Genomic DNA, 11,351 nt, shown 5'->3' on the forward strand with positions numbered 1-11,351 from the left:
GAGCGGACAGCGCAGCAGCGGCACCGCGTGCGACGCCCAGCGCGCGGAGAGGCGTGAGGAAGGCTGGGTGGGCGTGGCCCCGGGAAATTTACAATGTCTCTGCGAAACGCAGACGCCCTGTCTCTGGCCGCAGGGCTGCCTCTGACTTTCTGACACTTCTCTCTGGAAGGTGGGCTTGCCTTGGCTCCTTCCCCCAGACTAGCATCCGTTCCTGAGTTTCAACTGCGAGCAGGAAGAACCTCTCTGTGTCCGTTTTCTGCTTGCTGGCTTGTTGAGTCTTTTCTTCCATCGGGAGCTTGAGAAGTAGGATCTGGGGCATGGCGACTCAAAGAGAAGAGGAATGAGGTCTCTGGAAAGAGTGACCCCGCGCGCTCACTGGTGGAAAACCGCCAGGAGCTTGTCTGGGCCGGGAGAACCAGGAGAGAGCTGAGGTGTGGCCTGGAGACCGGCGGCTGTGTGTCCTGCACGGAGAGCCTTTCGTGGTCCTCCCCGGCCATGCTCACTGGAGACAGTTGACAAGGGCGCCACCGACCGCAGTCCCCATGCCCGAGCAGACGAGCCTGGTGCGGGGCAGTGAGATGCCCGGGCCCCGAGAAGGCTGGCCTGTGCTTCCAGACCCATTCCGACATCAGGGTCACCTGAGCTCCCCAGACTGCCCTGGGGGCTTGGACAAGGGGGGTGTGTGGGTTGAAGGGACCTTCTGGCTTGGTGTGGGAACCCCCGAGAGAGAAAGTGGGCCCCAAGGCATCTCTGAAACGGGGAGGAGCAGTAATTTGGTGGCAGGAAACGAAGAACAGCTGTTTTGGAAGAAGGAGGCTCTGGGGATGGAGACACCATAGCCCGCCAGGGTGTCTGCGGCCTCTGGGTGTAGCCACACTTGCCAGGCACACACCACGCCCCAGGGCTGCCCCTCTGCTGTCCCCCAGTCTGTCTGGAGAAGGCCCCAGTCTTGGGTCCCTGCAGAAATGACCTTGGCCTACTGCATAATCTACTATTCCTCCCCTGGGAGAAGGACCCGCTTTTAGGTGAATCATTCAGATTATATGACTTTGTTTTTTTAATCAAGAAACACATATCGTAAAAAATGATTTAACCTTCAGTAGTGGCACCGTGACAGGGCCATGCCCTGCAGTCCGGGGTGGGGCTGGGCTGGAACTGGCAACTCTAGGGGTTGGTCCTCTGCCCAGAAGCTGCTCCAGGTCACGTGGCAAATGCCTCCAGCGGTGGTTGAGGTTGGACTGCTGTGTTCTGGAGTCTCTGAAACCCCCTCACCACTCCCCTCAGCTGCATCCTCAAGTATCCAAGGTGCCTGCCTGCCTGGAGGAGCAGTACCACACAGGTGTTCAGGGCTGGAACCTGAACCCCACCCGAAGCCCACACCCGCCTCGCCTCCCGCCATCTTCCCAGCTCACCTAGGACAGCGAGGTCCTGCTGGGGGCTCTACCTTGCCTTCCCTCTTCCTGCAGCCACACCCAGTGCTCCAGGAGTGCCCCTTCAGAACCACCCGGAATCGGATGACTCCTCCCACCCCTCCCACCACGGCCACAGCCTCTCACCCCACCCCCAGCCCCCAAATCTCCCGGACATTGTAGCAGAGGCCTGCTAGCCAGGCATTGCTCAGCTTCCAGGCCCTTCTCATGGCAGCTGCCAGAGTGGTCCTGCTAAAAACCTGGGTCAGGCCCCACCCTTCCTATGCACACAGACTTCCAGGGCTCCCGCCTCTTTAGAGTAAAAACCCGAGGCCTCCCCGTGGCCAAGAAGGCCCTGCACGACCTGCCCCATCCCCTCCCTGCCCTCCCTTTCTCCCTCTCTCCCCCTTACTCATTCTGCTTCAGCCACCTGGACCTCCCCACTGTTCCTGCAACACACCAGGCACAGTCCTGCCCCAGGGCCTTTGCATACGCTGTACCCTCCGCCTGGGACACCTTCCCTCAACTCACTCCCTCAGCTCCTCCCCACTGCCCCATCCCTCCAGCTCCCAGCTCCCTCTCCTGGATTTTACTCATAACAGCACCAGCTCTCATTTTGAGCATTTTACTTATTTTTTGTGGGTCGATCCTCCAATGAGAATGGGCGCTTCCACAGGGCGGGGGGCTTTTGTCTATTTTGATCACAGTTGTATCCCCACCACCCAGGACAGGTGGGTGGATAAATGTGTGGGCTCAGTCACTTCAGTTGTGTCTGACTCTTTGTGACCCCATGAACTGTAGCCCGCCAGGCTCCTCTGTCCATGGAATTTTCCAGGCAAGTACACTGAACTGGGTTGCCATTTCCTATTCCTGAGGATCTTCCCAATCCAGGGATCTAACTGGCGAATCTTGCGTCTTCTGCATTGACAGGCAGATTTTCTACCACTAGTGCCACCTGGGAACCCCGGGTGGATAGATGGATAGATGCAAAGCTGAATTATATGAACAGAGTGAGGGTGGCTCAGGAGCCACAGTCAGGAGCGTTTGCTCCCAAGAGTGGAAAAAATATCCTGAAGGACAGAGGCGCTGGGTGGGTGGGCAAGTCTGGTCATCCAGCCCCTGCCCCCTATTTGTAGGTTAGGAGCACATGTGTTCGGGGGTCCTGTGCCACCAGGGAGCCCAGAGCCAGCGCGGATGTTGGGTTCTGTGGCTTTCCTCATTAAACAAGGGATTTGACCGTATCATCAACAGGAGTGCAATCTGGACAGATCACAAATGCGGCTAAAAACGTACTTTTTCCTGGAAAAGATTCTCTTTATTTGCTACTGACTTAGAAATCATGCAAATATTGGCAGAGAAAATGGCGCAGAATCACCCAGAACCAAAAGGTGATCCTGTCACCCTCTCACTGTGCTTGCATGAGGGTGCTGGGACGCCAGCAGTGGGTTTGCTGTGGGTGAGGCAGAGCTGTGTAGGGAGGAAACTGGGCCTCCTGGTCGTGTAGTGTCACTGATGAGTGATGCTCAGTGGGTGGGGATGACGCCAGGTCGCCGCATCCGGCAGTGTGCCTGCATATACCCTGCGGTGCTTGCTCAGGCGGCAGGTGAGGCTCTGCCTTCATGGAGCCTGTAGACCGTCCCCCAACCTGAGCACAAGACTTGGCCATTTGTCTTCCTCTCTCTCTCTCTCTCTTTCTCTTTCTGGGTTGTGAGTACAGGGACATCGGTGATGTTCCCTTACCCTGGGCACCGTGCTGATGCACCGTCGAGCTCGCCTTCGTCCGTCTTTCTCTTGGCATCAGATGATCTCTGTCCCCAAGGGTTTAGGAAACGTTTGGTGTGCGGGACCTGGGGGGCTTTCAGTGATGATGAAGACATATCCTAAGGTCTCCATCACGTTCAGGTTTTTATAAATTAAGTCAGGGAACCTGAAAGTCTGGCTAGAAATAGAGGGAATAAATGAGTAAACAGAAGCTACTGATTCATGGGTGTGCCCAGGTCTCTTGACCCCGAATTGGTGACAGTAGCCGTGGGTCTCCGGGTCATGTTCGAGGTGGGCCAGCCTGTGACGTGCGATGGTCCCAGTGGGTCCGTGTCAGCATCGGGCGTGTTTTCTCCGTCCAGCTGCAGTGGCTCCTGGATAATTACGAGACCGCGGAGGGCGTGAGTCTCCCCAGAAGTTCACTCTACAACCACTACCTGCGGCACTGTCAGGAGCACAAGCTGGACCCGGTGAACGCCGCCTCCTTTGGGAAGCTAATCCGCTCCGTGTTCATGGGCCTGCGGACGCGGCGGCTGGGCACCAGGTGGGTCCCTGGGGGAGGCTGGCAGCCCCTGACCTGCCTGCCCACCCCCTTCCCTTATCCAGACACCCAGCTTTCAGAGAAGGCGAGGCACCGTCCTCTCCACACACCTGATGTCCACAGCTCCAGGTGTACCTGGACTTGGTCTGAATGGGTAGCAGCCAGGCCAACCCCCGTGGGGAGGGGGAGTGGTCACTCATCTCCTGGGGACAGGACACAGGCTTCCCCTCAGCTCTCTTTCTCCATTTGAAATTTTTCATAGTAACCAACTTTTTAAACAGCAGCCTCCAGGTTGTCTAGCAGAGTGGGAATCACCGTGTCTTGATGCTTTTTGCTGAGCCTGGACTGGCCCACTGAGGGCTGCCCTTGGGTGACAGCAGCCAGCGGCTATCATGAGCAGGAAACTTACCCCACAAGAGCAATCAGGTCCTCCTGCTAGAAAAATACAGCCTTGCTATGCTCAGAGCAGGGGCTGGCCCATGTGTGAGGCCACCCTGCGTGGCCTTGGCCTGTGGCCTGCAGCCTGCCAGGGTAGGTGGAGGGCTCACCTGCAGCCTTTGTGAAACTGGCATCCTGGAGAGCTCTCTGCCATCTTGGGATCCTTGACAGAGGAGATTCTTACAAATCATGAATGGATGGGGGGAGGAGGGGCAGCTGGGCCCTGGTTTCAGGGACATGACCACCACTACCCTGGGCCTTTCCAGAAGGCTTCCGGGGCCTCCACCTTCCCAGGGTCCTGGGTGCTGCCTCAAGATGGGGGCTCAGTCCCCGCTATGCGCCTCTCAGCACTGGTTCCACTCACACTTCATGTGGGAGGGGCGCAGATTCCACCTACCTGCCCACGTTTCCGGCTCGGGAGACATGGCAGCTCGGGAAACAGGGTGTCTGCAGGCCACGTGTCTGTTCCCTCCTAGGCGTCCCTTCTGACCTGTCTCCTTAAGGAAATTGTTCAAAACCCTTTGATCATCATTTCCCCCATAATAAACTAAGGTAGAATCTCCCGGAGAGCAAAGTCTACAGAATTTCCTGAACTTCTCTGACCACGGACCGGTCTGTGAACACTCCCCACACGGTCCAGGGAACATGGGCCCCAAGAGCCCAGGGAGGAGGCCGGGACAGAGCCCCGGTCTCGTGGTTCAGGACCCCGGTCTCGTGGTTCAGGACCCCTGCGGGGAGAGCTGACCCAGATGTTCGGTTCCCAGGGGCAACTCCAAGTACCATTACTACGGGATCCGCCTGAAGCCAGACTCGCCCCTGAACCGGCTGCAGGAGGACACGCAGTACATGGCCATGCGGCAGCAGCCGGTGCATCAGAAGCCCAGGTGGGTGAGCTGCCTCAGGCCAGCCTGGGGACTGGCCAGCCCGCCTGTGAGTTCCACTGGGGGCAGTAGACGGAGGGGGCCTCCGGGCCATTGACCACATCCTGGAGGTGGATGAAGATCAGCCTTTCGCTTCCGCTTGGCATGGAGTGAGGCCAGCAGGCCCCTCCGATGCCCGGCCTTTGTTATGGTCGGTGAACCCGCACAGATCTATCTTTGTCACACCGGGTCCCCAGCTGACGTTAGGGTTCACTCCGTGTGTGTACATCCTGTGAGTTTGGACAGAGTTGTAATGAGATGCATCCACCATCATAGGACCATACAGAATAGTTTCACTGCCCCGAAGGCTCATGCTGCTCCTCCTGTTGCGCTCCTCCCCGTCAGCCTCCAGCAACCACTGCTCTGTTTTACTTTGTCCTTTGTTTTCGCCTTTGCATAGTGCCCTAGAGTTAGAATCACAATCTTGCATTTTTCCTCCCTGTCTACAAAGAAAGAACATTGAACACAGCCCCAGAAGCAGGAAAAAGAGGCTTGTACACTGAAGTCGCTGCTTCTTCCTGACCTTTGGGTCTGATGGCTGGAAAGCCCTGGTCATTTTTGGGAATGTACTCTATGCATCACACACCTACTCGCCTTTTAAAGCAGGAATCAGCAGTTTTTCTGTAAAGGGACAGAGAGCACATACCCCCGGCTTTGCAGGCAGACACTGTCTATGGGGTGTCTTCAGCTCTGTCTGTGTGCATGAAAGTCATTACACACCAGGCATGAAGGAACAGATGTGGTCAGGTGGGGATCAAACTATATTTCAAAACAGGTGGTAGAAATGGCCCTCTCACCACCCAAGTTGGAAATACCTGGTTCAGGGCCCCACTGGAATGTCACCTCCCTGGCCCCTTCCAGTCACCCCTCTGCCCCGCTGTGTCCCAAGCCCCTTTCCAGAGTCTACTCAGCTCCAGGGCAGGGGCGCACCCCACTCACCTCCACTTGGCACCTTCGTGCCTTCGTTGAGCTGCATGGCTGACACCCTGTTTTAGCTGCTTAAGGGGTCCCAGTGACTCCCAACTACATGGAGGTCACGGGAGGGAGTCCAGAATGTTCTCCGGAACCAGCAGTCCTTCCTGTTCCTGGTTTTCCCCAGAAAAGGGGTCCAGCTTCCTTTGTGGGGTTCAGGCCCCTGAGAGCACCTGGAGAATTTAGACGCATGTTTCACGGTGACAGGCTTGTGCCGTTGGCATGGGGAGCCCATCCCCCGGTCAGGAGGGCCACGCACATCTGAGCCACATCCTCCCGCCTCCCAGCGAGCCTGGCCCCATGTCCCACAAGGAAAGGAACTCCTACCTCAAGCTGGATCCCCCTTGTTCATCTGGGCTCCAGACAGTTACCCTGGGAAGCCTGTCTCTGTTAGTTTCTCAGTTTGCTGCCTAGACAGGTTGTCCACTGCTTTCTGGCTGAGGGCAAAACAAAGTCTCAGAATTTGCTTCGAGACCATATAAACGTTTGGGACCCTATGTAAAGAAGTTCACTTGTCTTCTAAGAGAGAATTATTAGAATATATACATATAAATGCAACCCAGGGGTCCATCAACAGATGATGGACGAACAAATGTGGTCCAATCACATGGTGGAGTAGTATGCAGCCCTAAAAAGGGAGGGGATTCTGAGCCCTGATACAGCATTGATGAACCCTGAGGACATGATGCTCAAGAAGAGAAGCCAGACACAGAAGGACACACTGTCTTTTCCACGCGCAGGCGGTCCCTAGAGTCAGATCCACGGAGACAGGCAGTAGACGGGGCCAGAGGCTGGGGGAGGGGATGGGGAGTGAGTGTTTAAAGGAGACAGCGTTTCAGTGTGAGGACATGCGAAAGTTCTGGAGATGGATAGTGGGGATGGTTGCCCAGCGGTGTGAATGGACTTAATGCTGCTGAGCTGTGCATTTGAAAGTGGTCCCAATGGTAAATTTTGTGTGTTCTATTTGACCACAAGTTTTAAAAAATTACACACCCTCTCCAAACCAAATCCTGTCCAGTCCTCCGGCCCCTTCTGGGGAGTGCCGTTGGGGCCTCATGGTGGCTCATGTGTTCCCTGCCAGGTACCGGCCAGCCCAGAAGACGGACAGCCTTGGGGAGAGCGGCTCGCATAGCAGCCTGCACAGCACACCCGAGCAGGCTATGGCTGCCCAGAGCCAGCACCACCAGCAGTACATCGGTGAGCCACCCCCACCCCCACCCATGCCTCCGCCCCTACACCCACCCCGGCACAGGGCCTGTTGGGAAGGCTCCGGAGCCACTCAGCACCTCTGGGGTGGGTTTCAGCACCAGCAGCATCTAAAGGGCTACTTCAGACAGCTTTCCTGCCACCTTTTCAAGTTCGAGTAGACCTCCTTTGTGGAATTGCTGAGGTTTTTGAATTATCAGCATGTGCCTCCCATATTAGTGGATATTAATCCCCCCAAAATGAAGTAAAGTGACCATCAGAAAAAAATAAGTAAATAAAATGAAATGCCCATCGGAAAGAAGACTAGATGTACTTTGGGTCTGACCCCTCAGCCTGGCCCCTCCTGGGGGCCCCGACACAGGGCAGCCTGGCCTCTCCCCTCCTCTTCCCTGGGAGGGTCCCTCCCCAGCCCAAACAGTCACTGCTCCGGAGCAAAAAGAAAGCGTCTTGACTCAGCCCACTTCCCAGGGCAGCCGCGGGAGGTGCACACACACCTGAAGACACGGGGTGCTCTGTGCACTTCAGTGCATGCTTGAGCCCCAACAGAACCCTCCCGAGTTAGGGCCTCCTGGAGAGGCTCTCACCCCAGCCCACCGGCTGCCCCCTTGCTGGTGGGAATGGAGAGCCTGCTGTGTGCTAGGCCTCCTCCCCTCCTTTGTGTGAGTGTGTGTGTGTGTGTGTGTGGTGTGCATGTGTACTTAACATCACCAGGAGCTGACAAAGTCGTCCCCACCCTGAATCTGAGAAAACCAAAGCTTAAAGGTGGTGTGGCAGAGAGGGGAGCCAGGACTCCATCCTTGGGGCTGCGGTGGGGCCATTAGCACATCCCACCAGCGTCCCCAGCTCGCCGGCCTGGCAGCAGCTCTTGCACGCCGTCCTCAGCCCTGCTGATCCCCACCTTCCTCCCCCAGATGTGTCCCACGTCTTCCCCGAGTTCCCGGCGCCCGACCTGGGTAGTGTCCTGCTGCAGGAGAGCGTCACGCTGCATGACGTCAGGGCCCTCCAACTGGCCTACCGGCGGCACTGTGAGGTGACTGCCCCAAGCCCGGCCCCGGGGCTCCGGTGGGCGCCTCCCTCAGCTGCATGGGGCCAGCGCCAGAGTATCCCTGGGTGTCCCTGGTGGGCGACAGGGAGCAGACAGCGCCAGCCTCCCTCCCTGTGGCCGAGGAGCAGATGGACTCTCCCTTTGTTCACCCCATCCCTTCTCATGTTCTCTCTGGGTTTGGAAAGACCCCACTGCAGCCCGGCTGCTTGCCAGTATGTTCTGACGACAGACACCTGCGCACATGGATGTGTTTAACCAGTGCGTTTACTCCTAGGCCACTTTAGACGTCGTCATGAACCTCCAGTTCCACTACATTGAGAAGCTGTGGCTCTCCTTCTGGAATTCTAAATCCTCTAGCGATGGTCCCACCTCTCTACCCGCCAGGTACTGCCTGCCCCTCGGCCCCCAGACGTGGCTTTCTTCACTGGCCCGGGTTTACCCTGCAGACCACCCCCAGACACATGCTCTAGCTTTCCAAGAACTGGCGCTCAGACACCCTCGTGCACTTGTGGTCTCAGGGTGACCACGGGACGGGGAGCTGGCCTGCACCGGGGAGCAGCCTTACCCGGCTCATCTATCCCAGGAGAGCTGCCCCTGAGCCGAAGGCTGACCCGTTTGCCCTGGTGTCCCCTGTCCCCTGCAGTGATGAGGAGCCAGAAGGCGCCGTCCTCCCCAAGGACAAGCTGGTGTCTCTGTGCAAGTGCGACCCCGTCCTCCGGTGGATGAGGACCTGCGACCACATCCTGTACCAGGCGCTGGTGGAGATCCTCATTCCGGACGTGCTGCGGCCCGTGCCTAGTGAGCGCCCTGCCCCGACTAGCGCACCCAGTGAACGCTCCACCCCCTCCTGGCCCCCCCCCCGCGAGCGCCCAGTGAGCGCCCGCCCCGCCCCTTCTTGACCCGCCCCCACCGCGCCCCCACTCATCTGGTCCGATTGATACGACTGATACTCTGGGGACCATCCCAGCGGCCTGTCCCCACTCGCCCCCGTGGCTTCCGGAGGAGGTGACACGCCCACCACTAGGAGGCGCCCGCCTGCTGGCCCCCTACTTAGGAGCTCTCCCTGGGGGCTCCCAGGCCCCTGAGGGTGGGGTCCCCACCCCGTGAGAGTGAGGGGGCCAGGCTCTGAGCCTCATTTCCCCAAGGCCTCTCTGTAAACGCTCGTGACTGTTAGCGCTGGGGAACCTCCGTCTTTTTGATAAGCTGGCCTGTGCTTTTTATGCCAGTGAAAGGAAAATAGCAAAACCATTGCCCTTGTCCTTTGGCCTTGCCTTCCTGGGAACTGTTCAGTGCAGTGTTCTTTTAGAGGCTCTGTGCTAAGGTTTGAAATTGGGGTATCTTTCTTTTTATAACACTGGGATTTTTTTTTTTTTTTGGTTTAAAAAAAAAATGTGTTTCATTTATTGCAAGCTGTCTCAAATTTGGAAGTCGGTAGAATACATTTACACATATTTGTGTGTATCCGGGGCTCTCCCCCTCAGCACTGGGGGGGTGTGGAGCAGCATCCCCTACCCACTGGCTGCCAGAAGCCCCCTGGTCATGGTAGCCACAGATGTACCCAGACATGGTCTTACGTCATGTGGGGCAGGGTCGCTGGGGTGAGAACCGCCAGTGTAGACACAGATGAGCAGAGATGAGCGATGCAGGGCTGGCACCGGTGTCAGGGTCCACTCAGTGTTCCTACTCAGAGGCTCCCTCGTAAGAGCCCCAGATTCTCAGTCTCTTCTCGGCTGTGTTGCTTGTTCTCGGTGGGGGTGATTCCCACGGCATGTGCATCTCTTGCACTTGAGCTGATTCTGACGGGGGAGGCTGCCTTCCTCACAATTAATACCACGGCTTGTGTCCCCAGGTACCCTGACACAAGCCATCCGCAACTTTGCCAAGAGCTTGGAAGGCTGGTTGACCAACGCCATGAGCGACTTCCCACAGCAGGTCATCCAGACCAAGGTAATGGTCAGGGTCTGGGCCTCCAGACCACACTGGTCACCCCGGGAGCGCCTTGTGCTGTGAAGGGAGGGGACTCCTCTCTGTCCCGGGGGAACCTGAGGGCCCCTGGGCTCCAGAGAAAGCAGGATGCTCCCGAGTGTCCTAAAGATAAGGGGTCCTTCCTGAAGGGCCAGGGATGCCTCTGATGGAGGGCGGGTGCTGGCAGCTGCTGGCCTGACCAAAGGTGTCTTTGCTGGGAGACTTTTGGACTGAATTGGAATAAATTGAATATTTCTCTGCTCACTGTAGGAGGGGGATTCAATCTCTTTGTGGTCACCCTTTTTGCCATAGCCTTGACCACAGATGAGACTATAAAATGTGGAGACGAGGCCTCTTTGTAGAGAAGGGGTGATCACATTCCTATCTCAAGCATGCCTACAGCCTCACACAGGTGGGGCTAGATCTGGGCATTTGGCCTGCCTGTCCCACCCTCAACCTGGAATTGATCCCTGAGGCCAGTGAGTCTCAAACTTCAGGATGTACAGGAATTGCCTGGGAAGCTGTTGAAAATAATAACTCAGTAATTCCCTGGGGTCCAGTGGTTAGGACTTTGCAGTCTCATTGCTGAGGACCCAGTTTCAGTCCCTGGTAGGGGAACTAAGATCCCACAAGCCACGTGGTGTGGCAAAAAAAATAATAATTAACATGTTTTGAAAATAAAATGGAAGATTTCCACACCCCCAGAGTGGCTGGTCCAGTGGCACCCTGGAATTAGTATTTTTACCATCCGCCCCAGAGAGCTGCTGTCCTGAATTCTGCCTCACTTGTGCTCGGCATCCACGATAGATGCCACTCGATGCATGTCCCTCAGTGATCTTCAGTTTTGGGGTCTTTGTCCCCTGCCGGAACCACCCTTCCCCACCCCTCCTCCTGCACTCTCCCTGAGCAGACACAGGCTCACCCCGTGCCTCCTCCCCAGGTCGGTGTGGTGAGTGCTTTTGCGCAGACTCTGCGGAGGTACACGTCCCTCAACCATCTGGCTCAGGCGGCCAGGGCAGTGCTGCAGAACACCTCCCAGATCAACCAGATGCTCAGCGACCTCAACCGCGTGGACTTTGCCAATGTGCAGGTGA

The 11,351-nt window shown here is 57.0% G+C and overlaps 1 protein-coding gene across 7 annotated transcripts in view; it reads left to right on the forward strand.

Moving 5' to 3' along the window:
- RFX2 (regulatory factor X2) overlaps positions 1-11,351 on the forward strand; it is a 104,256-nt gene that overhangs the window by 70,670 nt on the left and 22,235 nt on the right. For all 7 annotated transcript variants that reach the window (XM_042250089.2, XM_027969791.3, XM_042250090.2 and 4 more), the window contains 8 exons: positions 3,533-3,714; positions 4,914-5,033; positions 7,123-7,238; positions 8,159-8,277; positions 8,567-8,676; positions 8,936-9,090; positions 10,142-10,239; positions 11,198-11,347. In XM_042250089.2, coding sequence (XP_042106023.1) covers positions 3,533-3,714; positions 4,914-5,033; positions 7,123-7,238; positions 8,159-8,277; positions 8,567-8,676; positions 8,936-9,090; positions 10,142-10,239; positions 11,198-11,347 — 1,050 coding nt within the window. The remainder of the gene's footprint in view (positions 1-3,532; positions 3,715-4,913; positions 5,034-7,122; positions 7,239-8,158; positions 8,278-8,566; positions 8,677-8,935; positions 9,091-10,141; positions 10,240-11,197; positions 11,348-11,351) is intronic.

This window comes from Ovis aries, chromosome 5 (genome assembly GCF_016772045.2).
Source record: "Ovis aries strain OAR_USU_Benz2616 breed Rambouillet chromosome 5, ARS-UI_Ramb_v3.0, whole genome shotgun sequence".
Taxonomy (NCBI): Eukaryota; Metazoa; Chordata; class Mammalia; order Artiodactyla; family Bovidae; genus Ovis; species Ovis aries.